Genomic DNA, 27694 nt, shown 5'->3' with positions numbered 1-27694 from the left:
CTTGTATTCTAGCCCTCTCGACATGAATGGTCTTATGGTTATATAAGTGCTTCCTAACATCTCTCATGAATGGTCTGGCCCTGACGTTTAGACTATGCCCCCTAGTTCTAGAACCTCTAACCATTGGAAATGGTTTATCTATATCTACCCTGTCTTTTCCTGATAATATCTTGAAGACTTTGATTAGATCACCCCTTAATCATATAAATTCTAGAGAAAACAGGCATAATTTGCATAAGCTCGCCTCTTTACTTAAACCCGTGAAGTCCAGGTATCATTCTTTTAAACCTACGTCACACTCCCTTTAAAGCCAAAATATCCTTATGAAGGTGTGGTGCCCAGATCTGCTCATAAAACTCTTGAGCGGGGTCTAACCAGAGCTCGTAAAGCTGCAGTATAGCTTTTGCGTCCTTATACTCCAGTCCCCATGGTATGTATGTCAGAAAAGATTGGGGCCGTTGAATTCAGGAGTAAATTATTTTTTAGCACCATGATCAGTGATTATTGCCAATCTCTCTCACCCTGAAAATTCAATTTTATAAATGTAGAATGCCATCCCTTAAATTTGGTTTTCTGTCTGTCTCCTCCCTCTCCTTAATCCCATCCTTTTTTCACTCTTTATTTCATCCTTTACCTCTCTTTGCTTCGATTATGTAGCAAAACTATTTTTTCATTTTTGTACTCATTAAGTGTTGACTTAGTTAGGGCAGCACGGTGGCGCAGTGGCTAGCACTGCTGCCACGTGGCGCTGAGGTCCCAGGTTCGATCCCGGCTCTGGGTCACTGTCCATGTGGAGTTTGAACATTCTCCTCGTGTTTGCATGGGTTTCGCCCCACAACCCAAAGATGTACAGGGTAGGTGGATTGGCCACAGTAAATTGCCCTTTAATTGAAAAAAAATGAATTGGGTGTTCTAAATTTATTTAAAAAAAAAGTGTTGACTTTGTTACTTACTGAGGAAGCAACTCTGTTCCACAGGTTCACAATAGTGCATAATATAATTTTTTTAATGCTGCACTCTTATTTGAACCTGCATTGAACTTTATCTGCCAACTATAACAACTTGTCTTTGTACATTTGAAGTTCTACACTGCCCTCCTCACAGTTTAAAATGCTTCCAGATTTTGTACCATTTGCAAACTTTTGAAGTTGTTCCCTGCACACCAAGACCCAGAGCATTAATATACGTCAGGAGAAGCAACAGTCCCAATACCGGCCCCTGGGGAGTTCCACTCCTGACGTAAATGAGTAATAAAAAAAAATATTTTTCCCATCAATCTTTGGTTTCAGTCTATCTGGTGCAGCTCTGTTCATGCCATTTTGAAGTTGGCTCTCCCCCAGTTAATTATTCTTACTCTGGATTGCAGATTGTCCTTTTCTACCGTCATCCTCATCCTATGATACAATGATAACTATGTACAAAATGTTCTCCCACTGACACTTGATCTACCTAACCCATCATATTTCCAAGAACCAGGTCCAGCACAGCCTTCTTTCTTGTTGGCCCGGGTACATGCTGCTGTGGGAAATTTCCCCGAACACTCCCTCTGAGCTGTTGTCCTTCGCTGCCCTTTACAGTACCACTTTCACAGTCTATATTCTGGTAATTAAAATCTCCCTTTATAACTATTCTATCATGTTTGCACCTCTCATTTCATTGCAGGTTTGTTTCTCAACATTCTTCGCACTCGTGGGTGGCATATAGACCACACCCTTTTTGTGATCTCTAGCCAAATTGATTCTGTCCTTGAACTATCTGGGGCATTCTCTTTTCCAGCACTACAATGCTTTGTTTTTTTAACAAATACCCAATTCATTTTTTCCAATTATGGGGCTAGTTAACATGGCCAATCCACCTACCCTGCACATCTTTGGGTTGTGGGGGTGAGACCCACGCAGACACAGGGAGAATGTACAAAATCCACACTGACAGTGACCCGGTGTTGGGATTGAACCCGGGTCCTTGGCACGGTGAGGCAGCAGTGCTAACCACTGCGCCACCATGCTGTCCTACCAAGGAGGCAACATGCCATACTGGGGTCACGTCTACGGACGTAGAATCGCTTGTCTGTTTCCTTAATTTCCCTAACTAATGAATCCACTATCATTTTTGCTCTTCTTCTTCCCCTGCTTTCCAGCCAAGCTGCTCATGGTGCCACAAACATGCTTCTGACTGCACTCCTCTGAGGAATCAATGCCCTAACCAGCATCCAAAATAGCAAACTGTTAGCGAGTAGGATCATGCACTACCTGCCTTGTTCTCCTCGGCTGCCTGCACTCTTGGGCTGAAAACATTCATGTTACTTGGTTTTTAAACATTTGTTTATGGAACATCGGCGGTGCTGGCTGGGCCAGCATTTATTGCCAATCCCTAATTGCCTTTGAGAGGGCAGTTCAGAGTCAACCACATTGCTGCAGGTCTGGAGTCACATGGGCCAGATCAGGTAAGGATGGCAGATTTCCTTCCCTGCACAAAACCATGCTGCCTATCACTGATAAGTCTATTTTCTTCCAAAAGTGAATAGATCCTATCCCTCCGTATCTTCTCCAACAGTTTGCCTACCACTGACGTCACGCTCACAGGTCTATAATTCCCTGGATTATCCCTGCTACCCTTAAACAAAGGGACAACATTAGCAATTCTCCAATCCTCCGGGACCTCACCCGGGCTCAAGGATGCTGCAAAGATATCTGTTAAGGCCCCAGCTATTTCTTTCTTCGCTTCCCTCCGTAACCTGGGATAGATCCCATCCGGACCTGGGGACTTGTCCACCTTAATGCCTTTTAGAATACCCCAAACTTCCCCCTTCCTTATGCCGACTTGACCTAGAGTATTTAAACATCCATCCTTTGCCTCAACATCCATCATGTCCCTCTCCTTGGTGAATACCGATGCAAAGTACTCATTAAGAATCTCACCCATTTCCTCTGACTCCACGCATAAATTCCCTCTTTTGTCTTTGAGTGGGCTAATCCTTTCTCTAGTTGCCCTCTTGCTCCTTTATATACGAATACAAGGCTTTGGGATTTTCCTTAACCCTGTTAGCCAAAGTTATTTCATGACCCCTTTTAGCCCTCTTTATTGCGCGTTTGAGATTTGTCCTACTTTCCCGATACTCCTCCAAAATCATCAGATTTAAGTCGTCTAGATCTTATGTATGCTTCCTTTTGCATCTTGGCTAGTCTCTCAATTAGCACAGGGCTAAATCGCTGGCTTTGAAAGCAGACCAAGGCAGGCCAGCAGCACGGTTCAATTCCCGTAACAGCCTCCCCGAACAGGCGCCGGAATGTGGCGACTAGGGGCTTTTCACAGTAACTTCATTGAAGCCTACTTGTGACAATAAGCGATTTTCATTTCATTTCAATTCCACCCGTCATCCATGGTTCCCTAATCTTGCCATTTCTATCCCTCATTTTCACAGGGACATGTCTGTCCTGCACTCTAATCAACCTTCCCTTAAAAGACTCCCACATTTCAAATGTAGATTTACCCTTAAAGAGCTGCTCCCAATCCACATTCCCTAGCTTCTGCCGAATTTTGTTATACTTGGCCTTTCCCAATTTAGCACTCTTTCTTTAGGACCACTCGCATCTTTGTCCATGAGTATTCTAAAACTTAAGGAATTGTGATCGCTATTCCCAAAGCAATCACCGACTGAAACTTTAACCACCTGGCCGGATCATTCCCCAATACCAGGTCCAGTATGGCCCCTTCCCGAGTTGGACTATTTACATACTGCTCGAAAAAACTCTCCTGGATGCTCCTTACAAATTCTGCTCCAGCTACACCTCCAACACTACATGAGTCCCATTCAATGTTGGGGAAGTTAAAATCTCCCATCACGACCACCCTATTGCGCCTACATTTTTCTATAATCTATCTACATATTTGTACCTCTACTTCACGCTCGCTTTTGGGAGGCCTGTAGTAAAGTCCCAACAATGTTAGTGCACCCTTCCTATTTCTTAGCTCTATCCATATTGCCTCAGTGCTCGAATCCTCCATCGTGCCCTCCTTAATCGTAGCTGTGATATAATCTCTGACCAGTAATGCAACTCCTCCACCCCTTTTACCTCCCTCTCTATCCCTCCTGAAGCATCTATACCATGGGATATTTAGTTGCCAGGCTTGCCCTTCCCTCAACCAAGCTTCCGTAATACCAGATGGGTTTTTATGACAATCGGCTATGGTTTCATGGACATCATTAGACTTTTAATTCAGATTTTTATTGAATTCAAATGCCATTCGAACCCGGGTCCCCAGAACATTACCTCGAATTTCAGGTTTAGTAATCCAGTGACATACCACCACGCCACTCTCCCCCCCTGGCTGCGTGAAAAGATTTTTTCTCATATCGCTTTTTTCTTCTTCTGTCAAATACTTAAAAATCTGTGCCCTCTCGTTCTCGATCCTTTCACGTACAGGGATGGTTTTTCCATATCTACTCTGTCCAGGCCTCTCACGATTTTGAATACCTCTCACGATTTTGAATACCTCTCATGATATTGAATACCTCTCCTCTTGGTCTTTTCTCTCAAGAAAACAGTCCTGACTTCTGGAATCTATCTTCATAACTGAAGTTCTTCATCCCTGGAACCATTCTTGTGAAACTAATTTCCTCTAAGGGCCTTGTTGCTTATCAGACTCTTAAGAAAACATGCTCTGATGAAAATTATTTTAACTTGTTTATTTTAAAAAATATATATATTTTTCTCCTTTTTCTCATTTTCTCCCAAATTTGCACCCACCAACAATAAACAATAAGCAGTAACGAATATAATGTCAATCCCCATATTAACAGCAACAATCCCATCCTCCCACCAACCCCCAAACAGGTTTCCTCCGGGTGCTCCGGTTTCCTCCCACAGTCCAAAGATGTGCAGGTTAGGTGGATTGGCCGTGATAAATTGCCCTCCGTGTCCAAAATTGCCCTTGGTGTTGGATGGGGTTGCTGGGTTGTGGGGATAGGGTGGAGGTGTTTGACCTTGGATAGGGTGCTCTTTCAAAGAGCCGGTGCAGACTCGATGGGCCGGGTGGCCTCTTTCTGCACTGTAAATTCTATGATAATCTATGATTAATCTGGGACAAAGGTTCGGCACAACATCGTGGGCCGAAGGGCCTGTTCTGTGCTGTATTTTTCTATGTTCTAACTGCACGCATGTTAACATAAACAAATGACAAAAAGGAATCAGGAATCACCCATAGACACCATTAACACATACAGTCGTTCCCCCCCCCCTTATTTTCGATGTCATCCAATTCTTGAAAGTGCATAACGAATAATGGCCATGAATTGTAGAACCCCTCCATCCTTAACCTCAGTTCAAACTTAACCTTCTCAAGACTCGAGAATACCAACAGGTCCCCCCGCCACGCCAGAGCACAGGGTGGAGAGGTTGCTCTCCATCCCAACAGGATCTGCCTTCGGGCGATCAACGAGGCGAAGGCTACAACATCTGCCTCCGCAACCGTTTCCAACCCCAGCTGGTCTGACACCCCGAATATGGTCTCCCGAGGGCCCGGGTCCAGTTTCACATGCACCACTTTAAAGATTACGCCAAAAATCTCCTTCCAGTAATCCTCCAGCTTTGGACAGGACCAAAACATGTGAATGTGATTTGGGGCTCCCCCCCGCAACGTTCACACACATCTTCTACCCCCTCAAAGAGCTGGTTCATCCTCGCCCTTGTGAGGCGCGCTCTATATAACACCATCAGCTGTATCAGCCCCAACCTCGCGCACGAGGTGAAGGCATTCACTCTCCAGAGCACCTCACACCAGAACCCCTCCTCCATTCCCTCTTCCAACTCTTCCTCCCACTTTGCTTTGATCCCTTCCAGTGGTGCCTTCTCCTCTTCCAAAATAGCCCCGTAAAACGCCGACACTACCCCCTTCTCCAGTCCCCCTGTCGTCAGCACCTCGTCCAGCAATGTGGAGGCTGGCTCCACCGGGAAGCTCTGGATCTCCTTCCTGGCAAAATCTCGAACCTGCATGTATCTAAACATTTCCCCCTGCTCCAGCCCATACTTTGCTCCCAGCTCCTTCAATCCTGCAAACCGACCCCCAAGAAACAAATCTTTTTGTGTCTTAATCCCCTTCTCCTTCCATTATTTTAACTTGTTTATTGATTGATTTTAAAAAACATTATAAAATATCGTGCTGTTTAGCAACTTGCATTATCTTTCTACTTCTGTGTTCTCAATCTGCAGATATTTCTGATTTAATGAGTAGTTCTGACATGAATCTACTAGTAATTTTTTTTTATTTCAAAAAAATAGTTTGAAGTACCCAATTCATTTTTTTCCCAATTAAGGGCAATTTAGTGTGGCCAATGCACCTACCCTGCACCTTTTTGGGTTGTGAAGGTGAGACCTATGCAGGCATGGGGAGAATGTGCAAACTCCATCCGGACAGTGACCCGGGTCTGGGATTGAACCCGGGTCCTCAGCGCCATGAGGCAGCAGTGCTAACCATTGCGCCACCGGGCAGCCCCAACATGTCATTTATGAAGGAGGCTTTATATGCATAAAGAGGTCAGTGGTTGAACTTTTCATGATGAGCCAAACTGGTTGTAAGCTGTCAGGATAGTAGTAGTTAAAGGAAGGAAGAAACCAGGACCCTTTCAGATTGAGTAGTTTTCCGGTTAGAAAATTGCACGTCGGATTGTAAAGATGCATTTCGTTGCAGTTGCTTTTCATTTTTTATTCTGAGTTTAACTCAGTTGCAAATGTTTATTTATAGTATGCAACAAATTTTTTTTAGAAGATGAATTGCAATAACTAGTTTGTCATTCTATGGTAATTAAGGGTGCTGTTTAATGATTCTTTGGAACTTAAATGTTTAGAATTTCCAAGCTTGGTGTAATAATGCTGGCCCTGAAAGTTTATTTTTGAGTTGGATAGTATCAAATAGAGACTGTCTAGTTCCAAATAGTACTGATGCTCTTTAAGCAGCCTAACCTTCAATCCGCCCTTATTTGATTACTGCTGACAAAAGTTGAGTAAATTTATACAATTTTGGTGTTCAATCGACAGAATCCGAAACATATGATTTAAGCCTGATGCATTGTTTGCTTCATGGGGAAGCTTCTGATGTTGCTGTGTAACAAATCTGTCAGCTTTTCACCATTTGGGGCCCCTCGGAGCTTGTTGTCAGAAAAGATGGCGGAGGCAGCCTCTGGACCACCGGCCACTCCACTAATGGCTGAGGTAATTTCTAGCACTGGCAGGTTGTGTCAGAGGACCTCTGTAAATTGGTGGAGGAGGCCGTGGTCTCCATCCAAGTAGCTCGAGAGAAGACCAACGGAACCGTGAAAGCCCATGAAACCACGATAAAAGCCATGGAAGTGGCCCTTTCGAGACATCGTGATAAGATTGCCTCCCTGGAAACTGAGATGTCTCTGATAGCTGAAGTGAATAAATCACTGAAGGCCAAGGTGAATGATTTAGAGAATTAGTCTAGGAGGCAAAACGTCTGAATTTTGGAGCTGCCCAGAAGGGATGGAAGTCCCAATGCCCACTGAGTACTTTGCAGGGATGTTCAGTAAGATTGGGAAGGGGGGGGTTTGTGTCCCTTCCTGAGTTGGTCATCATTAGACTTTTAATTTTTATTGAATTCAAATTTCACCATCTGCTATGGCGGGATTAGAACCTGGGTCCTTAGAGCATGACTCTTGAGTTTCTGGGTTACTAGCCCAGCGACAATACCACTATGCCATGAAGTTTCACAGCTTAAATGAGAAAGAGCGGGTCCTGAGAGGGGCGAGGGAGCATCGTGCCTTCAAATGGGAAAGCCACGCCAACAGGTTTTACCAAGACGTGGGAGCAGAGCTGGCGAAGAAGAGGGCTGTGATCAACAAAGCCTCTGCTGTCCTGTACACAAGTGGAGTCTGATTCGGCATGGTGTGCCCGGTGCGGTTAAGAGTGACTTTCAAGGGAAAGGACTATTTATTTAATACGCCCGGAGAGGTGGACTCCTTTGTAAAGAAACATTGGTTGGGCGCGGGGTGATTGAATTTTTAGTGTTGGGGACAGGCATGTTGAATTGTTGGGGTTCCATATTTATGTTTGCATTTTCCTGTTCTTGTTGGGGTTGAAATTTTAAAGTTTGGGGTTTAGTTTTATGTGGGGTTCTGTTCTGGTTGTTAAGAAAATATATAGCTCCATGTTGGAACACAATTGTTTCTGGGGTTTGAACATCTTCTTGTTTGTATCCATTTTTCTTCACACGAGTTGGAAACTGCCCTGCTAACCTAAGAGTTAGCTAACGGGAGCGGTGTTGAAGGGTTGATTGCAGCTAGTTTCGTAGTTTCTTAGATAATGAGCTTAGAATTCTTGTTTTGTTTAGGTTTGTTTGAAGCGATTTTATTTGTTTCGGTTTACCTTGCTATTATCTGTATGCGGATGTGGTAGTGTTCAAGGGCGAGGGCCATGTGGGGTGACTGCAAATTTTTCTTCGTTTAGTCTTGGGATTTGGTTTGGTGGCCATCTAGGGTGAGCCTTTTATGTATCTGTTGGGTAATCTCTCTTGGTGGAAATGGCTGATTCCGGATTGAGGGGATGGGTGGGAGACCACCAGTTCGTTTGGGCACCTGAAATGTCAGGGGTTGAATGGCCCAGTGAAAAGGTTGAGAGTATATACTCACTAAGTTTAAATTCCGACGTGGTGTTTTTGCAGGAGACTCATTTGCGGGTCCGAGACCAGAAAAGGCTGCAGGGTGGGTGGGACAATTCTTTAATTCAGGGTTCGATGGTAGGGCCCGGAGTGTGGCAATATTAATGAATAAAAAGGTTCAGCTTTCTGCCGCTGAACCCTTGGCTGACCCCAGTGGTAGACATGTCATTGTCTGTGGCTCTCTGGCAGGCACTCTGGTGGTTCTAGTTTCTTTTAAATTTGGAGTATCCAATTCTTCTTTATTCAAATTAAGGGGCAATTTAGGGTGGTCAGTTCACCTATTCTCCACATCTTCTTGGGTTGTGGGAGTAAGACCCACGCAGACAGGGGGAGAATGTGCAAACTCCACATGGACAGGGGGCCGGGATTGAACTGGGTCCTCAGCGCCGTGAGGCAGCAGTGCTAACCACTGCACCATTGCCGCCCTCGGGTGGTTCAAGTTCATATCTATGCTCCAAACTGGGGCAATACTAATTTTATTAACAATTTGCTGGCCTCCCTTCCCGATTTGGATTCGCATCAACTTATTTTGGATGCAGAGTTACTGGGTCCGTAATAGAGAAAAGTAGGACATCTGTGTAAAGAGAAAACCGACGTTCCACCCTCCCCAATTTATCCCACTTAACAGAGGGCCTCAGCATTATAGCATGCGGTTCTTTTGCCTGATGGAGTCAGAGATTTGTGATTGGACTGATCCAGACTAGGGTTCAGAACACAATTCAAGTCATCCGGGGGCTAGGGCTTTACCAGTCTACATCAACCCAATGTATTTCATAAATTTCCTCTGGGCCCAATGGGGATTCCAACTCCCTCTCCACAGTGGGAGAGGAGTGAGGAATTGGAATCCCTGTTGGGCCCAGAAGAAATTATGAAATGCATTGGATTGATGTAGACTGGTAAAGTCTCCAGATAGCTTTCCTGTAGAATTTTAGAAGAAGTTTGCGGAGCAGTTGGTACCTTTAATTTTGAATAGGTTTAACGATTCCTTATCATGGTGTCCGTTACCCTCTAACCTCGCACAGGCCTCTATCTCCTTGATACTTTTTTTTGGAAAATATATTTATTCAAATTTTTCAACACATTTTCAACAAACCCCCCCCCCCCCACAAGAAAAAAGAAACAAGAACACAAGCAGAAATTATAAATTGGATGTCCCCTATATACAATAACCCCCCATATAACAGTACAAAACACAAATAGGGAACCCCCCCCCCCCCCCCCCCCCCCTCGCCCCTGGGCTGCTGCTGCTGCTGACCTCCTCCTAATGCTCCGCGAGATAGTCTAGGAACGGTTGCCACCTCCTGAGGAACCCTTGCACAGATCCTCGCAAGGCAAACTTTATCCTCTCCAGCTTGATGAACACTGCCATGTCATTGATCCAAGCTTCCACACTAGGGGGCTTCGCATCTTTCCACAGTAACAAAATCGTCCGCCGGGCTACCAGGGGCGCAAAGGCCAGAATACCGGTCTCTTTCGCCTCCTGCACTCCCGGCTTGTCCGATACCCCAAATAATGCTAATCCCCAGCTCGGCTTATCTCCTTGATTCTTAAAAAGGACAAAGACCCTACAGGGTGTGGATTGTATCGACCGATATCACTCTTAAATGCAGACGTTAAGTTACTGGCCAAAGTGCTGGCGCTGTGGCTGAAGAGCTGCGGCTAGAGCCCTGACTCTCAGAGGTGATCTCGGAGGATCAAATAGGCTTCGTTAAGATCGGTAATCGTCGACCAATAATCGTCGCCTGCCAATCGTTGTCCTTTTCCCCTCCTTGATGCTGGAACCAGAGGTGATTGCTTCCCTAGATGCTGAAAAAGTGTTTGATAGAATGGAGTGGGAATATCTGTTTGAGATTATTGGGATGTTTGGAAACAAGTTTATCTCCTGGACTTGATTAATGTATGGGCCTTCTCTGATAGTGTTCGGATGAATGCACTGACTCTGGCTGCTTCCCATTGAACAGGGGCACGAGACAGCGGTGACCACTGTCCTTGTTCCTGCTTGCCTAGGCAAAAGAACCGCTTGCTATAGTGCTGAGGCCCTCTGTTAAGTTGGATAGATTTGGGAGGGTGGAACATCGGGTTTCTCTTTACACAGATGACCTACGTCTCTATATTACGGACCCAGTACCCTCCATGGATGAGAAAATGAACCTGTTTTGGATCCTTCTCTGGGTACACGTTGAACTTGGATAAGAATGGATGCTTCCCGATCGACCCCCAGGGGAGGAGAGCCCAACTGGGGATGCTACCTTTTCGCCTTGCCAAGACTAACTTTCGTTATCTGGGGGTCTGTGTGGCCCACAATTGTGCCTCGCTTCATAAATTTAATTATACTAGTCTAGCTGATGATGTCAAGTCCGACTTACAGAGGTCGGATAACCTCCCCCAGTCCTTGGCGGGCAGGGTTCAGACTGTCACAATGAATGTACTACCGAGATTTTTATTTATTTTTCAATGTCTCCCCATTTTTCTCCCCAAGCCATTTTTGTCAAAGTTTTTTAAAAATAAAGTTTTTTTTAAATTACCCAATTAGATTATGCAATTATTTTTTTCCAATTACGGGGCAATTTAGCGTGGCCAATCCACCTAGCCTGCACATCCTTGGGTTGTGGGGGTGAAACCCACGCAAACACGGGGAGAATGTGCAAACTCCACACAGACAGTGATCCAGAGCCGGGATCGAACCTGGGACCTCGGTGCCGTGAGGCAACAGGGCTAACCCACTGCGCCACCGTGCTGCCCATTTTTGTCAAAGTTAATGAATTAATGCCCTCCTTTATTTGGGCAGATAAGACTCCAAGGATCTAGTGAGGCTTTGCTTCAAAGAGGTAGGCAGCCAGCGGACTTGGCTCTACCTAATGTATTGTTCTACTATTCGGCAGCCAATATTCAGGAGATATTGTTGTGGTTCAGTGAACCTGGTTCCATCTGGGGACAAATTGAAGTGAGCTCCTGCATGGTTTCTAGACCTGATGCAATAGTAACTGCATCGTTGCCTTTCTCTCCGGTAAGATTTTCCTGAATCCAGTGGTGCTGTCCACCCTGAGAATCTGGAAGCTGTTCAGACAGCATTTTAAGCTCTGTTCCATGTCTTTGTTCGTCCCCATCTAGAATAACCACTCTTTTCTGCCAGCAGGTTTAATTCACGGGAGGGGAAGGGTTTGGAGACATGTGTATGGAGGTGAGGTTTGCCAGTTTTTAGGAGCTGACTGAGAAATTCCAACTGCCTGGTTCCAATCTTTTCAAATACCTTCAGGTTTGCTATTTTTTGTGCAAGGCACTTCCCTCCTTTCCCTTGGCACCCTCTTCCTTGTTGAAGAGAATTTTGTCTTTGGTTGGATCTGGTGGGGGGACTATTTTGGGCATATACGGCCATATCCTCTCAGCATAATCAGCTCCTTGAGTGAGGTGAGGGCGAAGTGGGAGTTGGGGGTCCCGTTCTGATGATGCGGTATGGAATGAGGCTCTTCACAGGGCCAATCCCACGTCTTCATGTGCTCGGCTAAGTGATTCAATTCAAGGTGGTGCGCAGGGCGCATCTGACTAAAGCGAGGATGAGCGAATTTTTCTCTGGACTGGAGGACAAGTGTGCGCATTGCTGTCGGGGGCCGGCTAACCACATTCCTATGTTCTGGCCTTATCCCAAGTTAGTAACCTTTTGGACCCCTTTCTTCAACACCATGTCGGAAATACTCAATGTTGTTCTGGATCCGTGTCCACTGGTGGCCACTTTTGGGGTATCAGACTCACCGGTGCTTCAGGCGAGGGCGAAGGTCGATGTACTTGCCTTCACCTCGTTCGTTATTAGTCCAGAGATGAGTTTTGCTTGGGTGGAGGTCTCCTACCCTGCCCAGTGCCTCAGCTTGGTTGGGTGACCTCATGTCTATATTACATTTGGAGAAGGTTAACTATTACCATCAGAGGGTCAGTAGAAGGGTTCTGCCTAAGATGGCAGCCATTAGAACATAGAACAGCACAGTATAGGCCCTTCGGCCCACGATGTTATGGCGACCATTTATCCTAATAAAAGATCAACCTAACCTACACCCCTTCAATTTACTGCTGTCCATGTGCCTGTCCAAGAGTCGCTTAAATGTCCCTAATGACTCTGACTCCACCACCTCTGTTGGCAGTGCATTCCACGCACCCACCACTCTCTGTGTAAAGAACTGACCTCTGACATCTCCCCCATACCTTCCTCTGATCACCTTAAAATTATGTCCCCTTGTGACAGCCATTTCCGCCCTGGGGAAAAGTCTCTGGCTATCCACTCTGTCCATGCCTCTCATCACCTTGTACACCTCTATCAAGTCATCCCTCTTTCTTCTTCGCTCCAGTGAGAAAAGCCCTAGTTCCCACAACCTTTCTTCATAAGACATGCCCTGCAGTCCAGGCAGCATCCTGGTAAACATCCTCTGCACCCTCTCCAAAGCATCCACATCCTTCCTATAATGAGGCAATCAGAACTGGATGTTTCCTTTTTTAAGGAACTAGTCACCATCAGCTGTTACGGGGTTCAGTTAATATGTGGGTTTGCTTGTTAGTCTTGCTCTTTTATTGTGTAACTATTGTATAATTTTATTTATTATGAAACATTTTTAATAAACAGAGCAAACAACACTCTGCTTTATTTCACCACCACCTCCCTAAGTCCTTCCGGTGTTTCTGATTTGTGGGCACTGCTTCTCTGATGTCTAGTATTTGATAAGCAGAAATTTCTTCCAAATAAATAATGGGAAGACTGAAAATGAAAAATAACATTTATGTAGTGCGTTTTGTAACTGCAAGACATCTCAAAGTGCTTTACAGCCAATTAAATACTTTCAGTGTGGTCACTATTGTGATTTAAGAAATGTGGCAGCCATTTTGTGCACAACAAGCTTCCACAAACAGAAATGTGATAATGACTAGTTAATGTTTTTTTTGTGTGTGATTTTGCTGAGGAATAAACATTTTTCTGAAGCCAGGGATAACTCCTCTGCTGATCTTTAAAATAATGCCATGGACTCTTTTACATTCACCTGAGAAGGCAGGCAAGGCCTTGGTTTAACATCCCATCTGAAAGACAGCACCTCTGACAGTGCAACACTTCCTCAGTACCTCACTGAAGTGTGAACTTTGATCTTTGTGTACAAGTCCTGGAGTGGGACTTCAACCCACAAACCATGGTGGCCTTTACTCACCACAAACTCTATTCTCTAGCCCTTACTTTGACCACTGTCTGAGACTGAACTTGACCATTCGCATCTTTGGTGTTGAACATATTAACTTACGAATTAGAAGCAAGAGTAAGCCATTCTTTCTCTTCCCCCTCCCCCCAAGTCTGCTTCACTATTCACTAAGATCATGGCTGATCTGATTGAGGCCTGAATGAATTCCACGTTCCTCCCAACCCCATTATACCCTTCGACTCCCTTGCCAATCAAGAATGTCTAATTCACCTTTAAAATATTCAATTACCCTGCCTCCATCGCTGTCTGGGAGTTCCACAAACTCGTGAATTCTGGCCTTGTTGCCTCTCCCACAAGAGGAAACTTCCCTTCGATGTAGCACAGTGAGCTAAACAGCTGGCTTGTAATGCAGAACAATGCCAGTAGCGCGGGTTCCGTTCCCGTACTGGCCTCCCAAACAGGCGCCTGAATGTGGCGACTAGGAACTTTTCACAGTAACTTCATTGAAGCCTACTTGTGACAATAAGCGATCATTATTATTTATCAAGTCCCCATAGGATCTTATAGGATTCAATAAGATTGCCTTTCATTCTTATAAGCTCCAATGGATACCGGCCCAGCCTGCCAAACCTTTCCTCATAGGGTAACCCCTTCATTCCGGTACGTTGAGCCTTCTCTGAACTGCTCATGTCCTTTCTTAAATAAAGAGATCAAAACTATACACAGTTATCCTGCATGTGATCTCATCAATGCCCTATTACAGCTATAGAAACAACCCCTATGTTTATAATCCATTCCCCTTGCAATAAACGACCACGTTCCATTTGCCTACCTAATCACCTACAGTGCAGGCGGTCCTTGGACTTGTGACACAATTGGCTCCTGAAAACTGTCGTAAGTCAAAACTGATTTTTCACAGGAACTATGTTACAAATGGGGGATTGGTCCTGAGCCCATTTTTCACTGAGAACCAATTCCTTTTCCATCAACTTGTGGCCGTGACACTGTGAACAGAGGAATAGAATCACCCTTTATTTAGTGTTTTGTAGTTTTGTTGAAAAAAAAACAGTTTTCAATGAGTGTAAAGTAAACTCAAAAACCTTTTGTAAAACAAGTATTCATCCAACTCCGCAGTTTCCGCTCACCAGTTAGTTTTAAACTGGGACATTTGCCACTTTAAGGTTTGAGAGGTCTTCTACATCTGAGAAGCAAATTATCTTTCCTCAGGTTGTGAAAGGCAGAACATAAAGGAACATAACTGTTTTCTGGTGTTGTAAATTCCAAACCGATATTGTAAAGCCCAAACAGGGTGTGTAAATTTATAAGTGTCTAAGTGTCGCTCATCATAACTCGAACGTGGTAAAATCGAGAGACTGCGTGTATTTGTATACTAATTTTTTTGTGATCCATGTATCAGGACACTCAGATCCCTCGGTACCTCAAAGGCTCTGCAATCTCTCCCTAATTAAAAATATGCTTTTTTATTCTTCCTGCCAAAGTTGACAAGTTCACATGTTTCCACACTATCCTCCATCTGCCAAGCTTTTGCCCACTCATTTAACTTATCTAAATCCCTTTGCCGACTCCTTATGTCCTCTTCACAATTTACTTTACTACCTATCTTCATCAGCAAATTTAGCAACCATGCATTTGATCTGTCAGCAAGTCATCAATATAGATTGTTAATAATTGATGCCCCAACACTAACCCCTGTGGCGCTTATCACATCTTGCCAATTATGCCGACAGTTTCCTGCGTCCATGTTGATATGTTACTCCCTATATATGAACACTTTGTTTTTTGAAGTGATCTTTATTTTGCAGCACCTTGTAAAATGCCTTTTGGAAATTTAAGCGATTCCACAGGTACTTCTTTATCCACATTGCTTGTTACTCCTTTAAAGAACTCGACTGAATTAGTTAAACACAATTTCCCTTTCTCTAAAACATGTTGACTCTGCCTGGTTGCATCAAAATTTTGTCCTGCTATAACCTCCTTAGTAATTGATTCCAGCATTTTCTCCAGGGCAGATGTTAAGCTAACTGGCCTGAGAAGAGCTTCTGACTTTACATCTGCTTCATTACTGAAACTCTAGTCGCTCAACTCCTGTTTTTCCCTACAGAACTGAATTCTTAACTTTGCAGATAGACCACACCCAAAGATCAGTTTCACATACCCAAATTCCATAATATGATCTGATTGGGTCAATGTGTTCATTCTGTCTTTTCCTGGATTTAAAAAAAAGTTATTCACAACTCCCTCTGCCTACTGTTCAGTACCTCTTAAAATTTGGACGCTGAGGAATTTTCCTCAGACCAAATATGGCTATGGAATTATGCGCTTTGAAGAGAAAATATTTACAAGGTTATAGGGGGAGAAGGCAGAGGTGCGGGACTAATTAAATAACTCTCCCAAAGGGCCAGCACACAAATGATGGGCTGAATGGCTTTATTATCATTCCTTTGGTGGCAGTGGTGTAGTTGTAGGAGACCCATAACTTTGCGCCCGAGCATGTTTTGAAATGCCAGTGTTCTGTCTGCCAATGTCTGCTGAACGGTGAAAGAAGATAGTACTGATACATTGTTGCAGACTACATGCCTTTGCTGCATTCATATCCGTATCAGATTAATAATCTGAATTGAGTTCCACTCAGTGGAGCCCAGCTGGTCTTCATCAGCAAGAGTTCTGCTTTGTCATAGCACTTCAATTAGAATCTAATTTTAAACCATTTCAAATGTTAGAAGTTTGTATTTAAAAAGAAATGTCTGCAAGTGAAAGAGAATGGCTGGGGAAACCAGCCTGTATTGCGGAACAGGTGTGTTCAGGGTCTTGGAGAACAGCCGCTACCTACACCACATGGACTGCAGCGGTCTAGAAGGCAGCTCACCACCACCACCTCCAGGGCAATTAAGGATGGAAAATAAATGCTGGCCTATCCAGCAATATCCACATTCCTTGAATGAATTTAAAAAAAAAAGTTTATTACATTGATTGTTTTTATTTGTTTGATTTCTGCAGCATCCCTCAGTTAAAGGTATTATTGCATTTGTTCCCCTGTGTTTGGCTAGGTTTGGTTAATTAAAGTCATTATTGGGCAGCACAGTGGTGTAGTGGTTAGCGCTGCTGCCTCACCGCGCCAAGGACCCGGATTTGATCCCGGCCCCGGGTCACTGTCCACGTGGAGTTTGCACATTCTTCCCGTGACTGTGTGGGTCTCACCCCCCACAACCCAAAAAGATGTGCATGGTAGGTGAATTGGCCATGCTAAATGGCCCCATAATTGTAAAAATAAAATAAAATTGGGTGCTCTAAATTTATATTTAAAAAATTAAAGCCACTATTATTTACTGGGATAAAAATAATACAAATTGGAATTCAGGAAATAGGTGACAAAATCTGTTAGATCTCAAGAGGACTGGTGAATAGGTAAAGTAATCCCTGTATTTAAAACGTAGGGCAGAACATGTTCAGGCAGTTATAGACCAGTGAGTTTAACATTGATAGTAGGAAAAATAACGAGGCCCTATTAAAGGAGAGAACATGTAGGGACAAGAAATATATAATAATGAGTAGCCAGCATGGATATCAAAAGGGAAAATCTTGCTTGATGGACCTTGTTGAATATTTTGAGGAGTTGACAAAGTAGACAATGGTTAAACCGATGTAATTTCTATAAATTTTCAAAAGGCCTTCAATAAGATGCCCCATAATAAATTAATGAATAAGGTCAGTAAATATGGAGTCAGGGGACAAGTGACAAAATGGATTTCTAGCTGGCTTCCAAGTTCAGCCCACATATATGTGAAGTAGTTCATCATGTAGGAGGTCAGATTTCTTGGAAGATGCAAGCCTAGATGGGGTAGAGGAACAAAGAATCTCTGAGTACAAATACACCATTCACTAAAAGTTCTATCACAGGTTAGCAAACCAAGCCCTAGGCTTTATTTTGAGAGAAAAATGATTGAAAAGTAGTGAAGTTATGCTAATCCCGCTTGCTGACCTCTCAATCTTCCTTAAAGAGATCAATGAACGGCATCCATTTCTGAGCGAACACATCAACCGAGAACCAACCCCCTCAGGATGAACTTGACCTTTTTGCAGCCTCAGGAATTCTGCCAGGTTGCTCACCCAAAACCTGGCTTTCGCGGCTCCGAGTCCCTCCATTCAAGTAAGATCTGTCTCCGGGCTATCAGGGAGTCAAAGGTCAAGACATCAGCCTCTCTCATCCCCTGGACTCCCAGGTCTTCCAACACCTGGTTGCCACCTCTGGACCTTCATCACATTACTTGTAACCCCCACCGGGTTTGCAGAATCCGACCAACTGCCCTGGCTTGAGATAATTCACACCTCGATTACCTGTAATTATCACTCACTCCACTTACCGTATGTTCCTGTAAATATTTGTTTCCCTGTAGAGACTCACATTCCAACCATTCTTCACATTCCAATCTGTAATTATTTTGCAACTGCGTCTCTGCCTATATATGCTGTGTTTGTGAACCTGCCTCCACTTACCTGATGAAGGAGCAGCACTCCGAAAGTTAGTGATTTCAAATAAATCTGGACTTTAACCTGGTGTTGTGAGACTTCTTACTGTGCTCACCCCAGTCCAGCGCTGGCATCTCCACACCTCCTTCAACAGCCCTGCCTCCGGGACTTCCAAATACCTTCTGTCCACCCTCAGGATCTCATCTACCAGCCTTGCCACCTCCACCCGTTCAGCCTTCTCCCTGTGCGCCCAAATTGCGATAAACTCCCCCCTAACCACTGCCTCCCACAGCATGGCGGCCGTGACCTCCCCCATATCATTGAGCTTCACAAACCCTCGAATGGCAGCCCTCACCCGCTTGCACATCTCTTAATCCGCCAACAACCCGACATCCAGCCTCCACTGCGGGCCTGCCTTCCAAATGTTCGCCATCAAAACAAACACTTCCAGGAGAAAAGATTACCAAGAAAAATGAAACATTTGCACAAACTTATCCAAAGTTCCATGACCTCCTTCTCCTGCCAGGCTATTGTCCCTCATGAACTCCATTGCCTCCTCTGGTGTGCCAAAATAATACTCACGTATCTGGAAAGTCAGCCAGAGGCAGGTGGGGTGCAGCACAGCAAACATCACCCCCTTAGTAGAAAGGGCAGCCTTGACCCGATTAAGCCCGGCCCTCCTCTTCGCCAGTCTTGATACACCCGCAGCTCGTTCCCTTCCCAAGTGCACTTCCTCGTCTGCCTTGCCCACCGAAGAATCTGTTCCGTATCAAGAAAGTGGTGCAACCGCACCACAATCGTCCTTGGCTGTTCGCCCACTTGCGGCCTCATCAGCGCCCTGTCTGCTCGGTCGACCTCCAGGGGCCGACAAAGGCTCCCTCCCCCATCAATTGCTCCAACGTTTAGGCCACATACATGACAGCCTCTGCACCTTCGATGCCTTCGGGCATCCCCACGATCCTTACAATTTGTCTTCTGGAGTGGTTCTCCACTCCAGATCCTCCACCTTTTCCTTCAACTTCTGGGTCTCGCATCACTCCCATCTCGACGAACGAGGCCAACTGCTCCTCATGTTTCCCCACCACCTCCTCCACTTTCTGGATCGTCCTGCTCTGGGACTCCGGCCTCTGCCCCACTCTCTCGATCCCTGCTTTAATCGGCTCCACCACTATGGCCAGGTCTTCCAGGGCCTGCCTCTATGGCTGAACTTAGCGTTCAAAAACTCCACTCGCTCCTCTGTTGATCATTGGGCGGGCAGAACAATCCCCATGTCCTCTGCCATCTTAGCCTGTGGCACACCATAAAGACTCTCCTGTTCCAGCAGCTCTTCTTCTCACCTCACTCCTAGTCGTGGATCCATCCACCAGCCACATCAGTTACACTTTCTCCAGGTACTCCTACACCTCTATTCATCAAACATTTTGCCCTTAGGAAGGCCGATATCGTGGCCTTCGCCTCTCTAATTGCATGGCGGGAAATTTTGCTGGAGTGGTAGTCGGCATCACCACCTGGGGTAGTGGCTTGGTTGGGTGACCTGTACGACGTCATGCGGTTAGAGAAGATAAAGTATGAGTTAAGGGGCTCAGCAGGGGGGGTTTGTGAAATGGTGGGGGGTGTTTGTGACCGTGTTTGAGGAGCTGTTCGTTGCAGGGGGAATGGAGGGAGGGGGAAGATGGAAAAGGGGAAAAATCTGTACAGACTGTATAGTTGATTGTTGGGAAGAATGTTTCCAGGGGTGTTTATTTGCTATTGATACATGTTTGCAATAAAATACATTTTTTTAAAAATTAAAAAAATTTGCCCTTCAGATGGGAAAAGACCAAAAAAAAAAAAAACGCCTTGAGCGGGACCAACCGAATACGCGACCGCTCACTCCATGCCGCCACCGAACGTCCGTCCTTCACATTTTTAAACAAAAGTAAAAGCTAGGATCTATCAAGCCAAGTTCCACCCTATGATCTGAATTGTCGTAGTAACACCAGCTGGGATCACCACAAATCTATGACCGTTGCTTATTGACCCACCCACTTGAGGGAATAGTTTTTCATAGAACCCCTACAGTGCAGAAGGAGGCCGTTTTCCCATCGGGTCTGCATCAACTCACCAAAACAGCACCCTACTGTAGTCCACTCCCCCACCTGATCCCTGCAGCCCTACTTAACCGTTGGATATGAAGAGGCAATTTAACATCGTGAATCCACCTAACCTGCACATCTTAAAAAAAAATACAGATTTAGAGTACCCAATTATTTTTTTCCCAATTAAGGGGCAATTTAGCGTGGCCAATCCACCTAGTCTCCATATCTTTGGGTTGGGGTGAGACCCACGCAGACATGGGGAGAATGTGCAAACTCAACACGGACAGTGACCCAGGGCCAGGATCGAACCTGGGTCCTCAGCGCCATGAGGCAGCAGTGCTGACCACTGTGCCCAGCCTGCATATCTTTGGACTGTGGGAGGAACCTGGAGCACCAGGAGGAACATGCAAACTCCACACAGTCACCCATGGTTGGAATTGAACCTGGATCCTTGGTGCTGTGAGGCAGCCATGCTAGGCACCGTGCCACCCATTTTTTTCTTATGAAAACATCCCATCTTGTAAACCTCCTAAGCTTTTTAATTCCAAGGAGAACACTCCTAACCTTTCCAACCCCTCCATATAACTGAAGTCCCTCCACAGGTAACATACTGGTAAATTGCCTCTCTACCCTTCCTCAAGCTGGATGTAGAGGAGTACTGTCCACAGTACTCTTTATGAGGGTAACTAGTGATTTATAAAATTCCAGCATGATTAATTTGCTTTTATATTCTATGGTTAATAGATATTTTTCAGACTTGAAGAATGTAAACACTGGTGCTCTTAGGGCAGCGCACCCCAAACTATTCTCCAATGTTTCCATGTTAATACTCAAATTAACATAACCCTTAAATAAAGCAGCATGGTAACATTCAGTATTGAATTACGAAAGGGGGGGGGGGGGGGGCGGGGCTGGGGGGCGGGGGGGGGGGCAGGGGGCTGGGGGGGGGGGCTGGGGGGGACGGCGGTGGGGGGGTGGATCTGACCCCGGGGGTGCCCCCGCGGTGGCCTGGCCCGCGATCGGGGCCCACCGATCCGCGGGCGGGCCTGTGCCGTGGGGGGCACTCTTTCCCTTCCGCCTCCGCTACGGCCTCCACCATGGCGGAGGCGGAAGAGACTCTCCCCACTGCGCATGCGCGGGAAACTTTCAGCGGCCGCTGACGCTCCCGCGCATGCGCCGCATTTCTGCGCCAGCTGGCGGGGCAACAAACGCCATTTCCGCCAGCTGGCGGGGCGGAAATCCCTCTGGCGTCGGCCTAGCCCCTCAATGTTGGGGCTAGGCCGCCAAAGATGCGGAGCATTCCGCACCTTTGGGCCGGCGCGATGCCCGTCTGATTGGCGCCGCCTTTGGCGCCAGTCGGCGGACATTGCGCCGTTGGGGGAGAATTTCGCCCATGATGCTAAATGAATTTGACGGTCTGAATCTAGTTCTTTTTTCCCTCTCTTAATCTAGTTAATTTCTCTTAGTGAGCATTGACAAAATGGTGCCCAATTCAGCATTAATTGGCAATCGTGCTGCGAGACTAGAGGATTACTAATGTGGGAAATGTAAATTAATAATCTTTATTAGTGTCACAAGTAGGCTTACATTAACACTGTAATGAAGATACTGTGAAAAGCCCCTAGTCGTCACATTCAGGTGCCTGTTCGGGTACACAGAGAGAATTCAGAATGTCCAAATCACCTAACAGCGGGATTTGTGGGAGGAAACCGGAGCACCCGGAGGAAACCCACGCAGATACAGGAACGTGCAGACTCCGCACAGACAGTGAGCCAAGCTGGGAATCGAATCTGGGACCCTGGAGCTGTGAAGCAACAGTGCTAACCACTATGTTAATGTGCAGTAGGGGTTGCTGTTTTTGACTGAGAAACATTGTTGACTAGATTGAAGAACTTTATGTATCTTCCCATGCTTGTGGATCTGCCGGTGTTATCTGTTCACCTGGGTTATCTTGATTCTGACTGTGGATGCTTCAAATGTTTTTTTAAAAACTCTTGAGATCCACATGTACAGGCATTTACTATTTGTTGAAAGTTAATTTTAACTACCAGTAGCATTTATGATACAGTTGTATTAGTAATTCTGCCATCAAGCAGTTATACAAAGAAAGTTCTCTCTCACTGCCTGACCCATTTAAATGCTGAATCATGAGCAATATCATCGTTAACAAAGACTGAGTCAGAATGATCACATGAACATTGTTCTTGTTTACTTGAAGATGACTCATTGATTTTATCTTACAATATCAATATTGTCTAAATCAAATTTAACCCTTTACTTTTCACAGTAAAATAGTATCAGACGGCAAAGGTAGACAAATTGAATTGGATTCATGTGATTGCACTTGGGTGGGTAATCTAAACCAGTGTTTTTCAAAATGTTTTCCCCGGGACCCACTTTGCCAACTGGCCAACCTTCTGAGCCCATGCTGGCTGAGCTTTGAGACCCATGCCACGTTCACTCATCTTCAGTATGACAGGTGAGTCTGCTTGGCCCTCAGGACCTCACTCCATGGGCTTTGCAGGATCCTCTCTCAGGCTGGTTGAGACTGGGGGAAGGAAGCACCCCTCCAACTGCATCAAAGCAGAGTAACTGGAGCACATAGAAGTAAGGCCGCCCCTCACTCACCTAATGGGCGAATCATTATCATTTCAGTTTCGCTCCTAGGCAGCACAGCGGCATAGTGGTTAACACTGCTGCCTCACGGTCCCAATGACCTGGGTTCGATCCTGGCCCCGGGTCACTGTCCACGTGGAGTTTGCACATTTTTACAGTGTTTGCGTGGGCCTCACCCCTACAACTCAAAATGCTGTGCAGCATAGGTAAATTGACCACACTATATTGACCCTCAATTGGAAAAAAGTAACTGGGTACTCTAAGTTTTTAGGGGGGAAAAAAAAGTTCAGTTTCGCTCTCTCCATATCAATGTTCATCTCCCTCCAGGTTACTCTGAATCTCCCACCATGTCTGATTGGTTTTATCTCCCTGTCTGTGCCAATATTTTCCCGTTTCACTGTCACTCTTATGCATTGCAAGTTTTCCTAATGTCGGACTCCTTTTCCCGTTTTCCATTTATCATACTGAATTTATTTGTTTTCTTTGTTTCTCTTTCTGTTCATATCTGACCCAGTCACTCCCCCTTTCCTCGTTTGCCTCTCCCTTTTTACCGTGTTCCCAAACGACTTTCAATTTTCTCTGCGTGTCTCTGTCCACCAATTTTGTTTTTCTTCCCCCAGCATCATGTCTGTCTCAATTACTTCAGCGCTCTTGCATATCAAAGTAGAATTAGAGTTACAAAGGTACATAGAGAGATTGACTGAGATATTGAAAAGTAGTGATACAGACATAGAGAAACGGAAGTTACACTGTTCCCTTTTGATAATGCAGTTTAAAAACTCAATCATGGAGTGCTTCAAAATCTGCCTGCTCCATTTTAACTATCTGTCACTCTACCTCTCACCTTATCATGTTCAGCGTTGGACAGATTCACAATAGTTTATTTATGGTAAGGCTGTGGATTTAAAATTAAGATATTTTTTGTCCGGTGGCGCCAGAAGTGCCCTTCAGTGCAGTAAAAGGGAAATGAACCCGTTGCCTCCAAGTGCCCAGTCGGACATCTGGGGCGAAATTCTCCCCCAACGGCGGGATGCCCGCCGACTGGCGCCAAAGCCGGCGCAAATCAGACGGGCATCGCGCCGGCAAAATGGTGCGGAAGTCTCCGCATCTTTGGCGGCCTAGCCCCAACATTGAGGGGCTAGGCCGACGCCGGAGGGATTTCCGCCCCACCAGCTGGCGGAAATGGCGTTTGTTGCCCCGCCAGCTGGCGCAGAAATGCGGCGCATGCGCGGGAGCGTCAGCGGCCGCTGTCAGTTTCCCAGCGCATGCGCGGGAGCGTCAGCGGCCGCTGTCAGTTTCCCGCGCATGGCAGTGGGGAGAGTCACTTCCGCCTCCGCCATGGTGGAGACCGTGGCGGAGGCGGAAGGGAAAGAGTGCCCCCACGGCATAGGCCCGCCCGCGGATCGGTGGGCCCCGATCGCGGGCCAGGCCATCTTGGGGGCACCCCCCAAGGTCAGATCGCCCCGCGCCCCCCCCCCCAGGACCCCGGAGCCCGCCCACGCCGCCTGGTCCCGCCGGTAAATACCAGGTTTGATTTACGTCGGCGGGACAGGCAATTCCTGGGCGGGACTTCGGCCCATCCGGGCCGGAGAATCCAGCGGGGGGTCCCGCCAACCGGCGCGGCCGGATTGCCGCCCCCGCCCAATCTCCGGGAGCGGAGACTTCGGCGGGGGCGGGGGCGAGATTCACGGCGGCCAACGGCCATTCTCCGACCCGGCGGGGGGTCGGAGAATGACGCCCCTGGATCGAGAAAATAATCTTAATCCTCCACTTCTGAAACCAAACAGACTGCAGTATTGCTCAGCGATGTGAGTGGAAACAGAACCCGAATTGATACGAATCACAGATCTTTGTAACAAGGCTCCACAACTCACTCAAACCACTCGCAAAAAGGGGGTACGTTCTCTCTGACATGTGGGCTTCGCTGTTCATATTTCCAGCTAGATGACAGTGTTGCAGTTCGGCCGGGTGTGCTGCTAATTGTGGAGCTTTAATCTTCGATAATATCGTCGGGATCTTTCGGGAACACCGCCGCGACCCTCAGTTCCGTGACCAACCAGTAGGTTACAACTCGCACTTTGAAAAACCCTGGTCTTCTGCCAGGCATTGAACCACAGCACTAACAATCCTTTGATAAATGCAAATTACTGTGGATGCTGGAATCTTAAACAAAAACAGAAAATACTGGACAATCTCAACCGGTCTGACAGCATCTGTGGAGAAAAAAGGGACCTAACATTTAGTGTCTGGATGACTGACAAAGAGTCATCCAAACTTGAAACCTTTACTCCCTTTTCCCTCCACAGATGGAGTTAGAAAATAGAACGCACAGTGCAGAAGGAGGCCATTCGGCCCATCGAGTCTGCACCGACCCACTTAAGCCCTCAATTTCAACCTATCCCCGTAACCCAATAACCCCTCCTAACCTTTTTTGACACTAAGGGCAATTTAGCATGGCCAATCCACCTAACCTGCACGTCTTTGGATTGTGGGAGGAAACCGGAGCACCCGGAGGAAACCCAAGCAGGCACGGGGAGAGCCTGCAGACTCCACACAGACAGTGACCCAGCGGGAAATCGAACCTGGGACCCTGGCGCTGTGAAGCCACAGTGCTAGCCACTTGTGTTACCGTGCTGCCCACTGAGCTGCTGAGCTGTTAGACCTGCTGAGACTAACAATCCTTTGTTGATCTCCAATTTCCATCAAATTGGCCATCCTACAGGGTGGCTAGTGCAATCAGGGGATTTGATTTTTGCTCCTGGGGCACATTTTTGGGTTAATGTGGAGAGAGCTACAAACTGAAAATTGAACTGTGCTATATATTACCTGACAGGTACCCATCACCTTGATGAACACACAGTTTATAATACATATGGATTCATAACCTGTGTTCCTCCAGAGTGACAGTTTCTGATCTTGGCCAAGGTGAATGTATCTTTGGATGAGAATTGTGAGCCATTTTGTTAAGTCATCTATTTATGTTGGGTTGAATGGATTGGGGCTGAAGCGTGGAAAAGGCTAACCCAAGAAAAAGGAGAAAAACTTTTTGAATTCTTGCTCTGGAATAGGGTGTCACATCAAGTGCAAAAATTAAATGGACATTCAGTTTGCGCAATTTGTGTGGGTGAAAAATTAGAGCGATGACTTCCCCAATCATCTTTTCCTTATTGACACTTCATTTTGCACTTGGCTTAGAGAAAAATGTTCCAGTTTCAGAAATCCCACCACTACCTTGTGCCTGTTAAGAATTTATTTTTGGATGGTGAATATGAATGTTCACAATGTGTTTTCTGTTTTCCTGCTTTAGGCTCGGAATGTCAATACCGGAGAGCTGGCAGCCATTAAAGTTATTAAGCTGGAACCTGGTAAGGAATCAGTCTAGTTTTAGATAATAAAACGATCCTTTAAATTGCATTGTGTGTTTGAGTAAGGATTATGTTGGTTTTGAACCTTATCGCAGTGCATTTGTCATGCTATTAAATGTCTTTTTAGCAAACATTTCTGCTTAGTTTCTTTAAACCATAGAAACTTCAGATAAATATTAAATAATGCATTAACGCCGTTACCACATGAAATTTTATATAAATATTCCGTCTCATTTTTTTCAGTCTTCCAAATAGCACAATTCTTCAGATATTCTAGTCAAGGATGAGTCATATTTGATATAAATTTCATTGCAGTGTCACTCTGCATAAAAGTGGTCAAGAACAGGAATTGAAATATTTAAGGATAATTATAGATAAAGACGATCCATTTAATTGTGGTTCCATTGATCACCTGGGGCTATGGAAAATACCAGCCGAATGTTGTCAGATAACCTGTACTGCAAATTGCAGCATTTGCTATTGTAGATAAATCTGAGCTAAACCCTGACCATTCCAATAGTGGCTTCTTAAAACCCTGAGAAGTTAGACAGTGGTTGTTGTATGCTGCCTGTTGGGAGGAATGGATTTAATAGGCCATGTGGTCAATTCCATGGTATTTCCCCCTCCTCCATTTTATTGAACTAAAATATCAAAACTATCTTGAACAGAGTGGGGGAAATGTTCAGCAAGACCAGAAATAAGATCTGTATAAATAAATTGAATAGCAACTGAGGTTGGAAAAATGTCACCTAGAAACTAATGAGTATCAAACAGCAGGAAAACTCATATGAAACTGACAAAATAAAAGATGAACAATTGTTTTGGAAATGCTGTTTTTCTACTAACTAAACAGCACAATCTGAGCAAAATCACTAATGTAAAAGGTCAGGGAATTAAATTTAAAAAAAAATGTTTTTATTCAAGATTTTCTGAAATAAAATTTTACATAACCAATAACAAAAAGGAAAACATTTAACAAACAGGTGGTTATAGTCCATTTACAAAAGAAGAGTATACATTACATACACAGTTCCCCACCTATCTCCCCCCCCCGGCAAAACGTTGACCTTTCAACGTTCTGCCAGAAAGTCAAGGAACAGCTGCCACCGCCTGGAGAACCCCAGCAAGGACCCTCTCAAGGCAAACTTTATCCTCTCAAGACTGAGAAACCCAGCCATGTCACTAACCCAAGTCTCTACACTCGGGGGCTTCGGGCCCCTCCACATTAACAAGATCCGTCTCGACTTCCGGGTGCGGCGATGACCAGCTGAGTCGCACGTTTCGGCAGCTCCCTGTGGAATGG

General features: G+C 45.6%; 1 protein-coding gene across 8 annotated transcripts in view; it reads left to right on the top strand.

The window, feature by feature from the left end:
* Positions 1-27694, top strand: part of LOC140420140 (mitogen-activated protein kinase kinase kinase kinase 3-like) — a 438778-nt gene that overhangs the window by 80321 nt on the left and 330763 nt on the right. For all 8 annotated transcript variants that reach the window (XM_072504215.1, XM_072504206.1, XM_072504185.1 and 5 more), the window contains exon 2: positions 26334-26391. In XM_072504215.1, coding sequence (XP_072360316.1) covers positions 26334-26391 — 58 coding nt within the window. The remainder of the gene's footprint in view (positions 1-26333; positions 26392-27694) is intronic.

The sequence above is a fragment of the Scyliorhinus torazame genome, chromosome 1, assembly GCF_047496885.1.
Source record: "Scyliorhinus torazame isolate Kashiwa2021f chromosome 1, sScyTor2.1, whole genome shotgun sequence".
Taxonomy (NCBI): Eukaryota; Metazoa; Chordata; class Chondrichthyes; order Carcharhiniformes; family Scyliorhinidae; genus Scyliorhinus; species Scyliorhinus torazame.
Note: the sequence above shows the minus strand (reverse complement) of the source record. Positions and strands in the feature narration are given on the sequence as shown.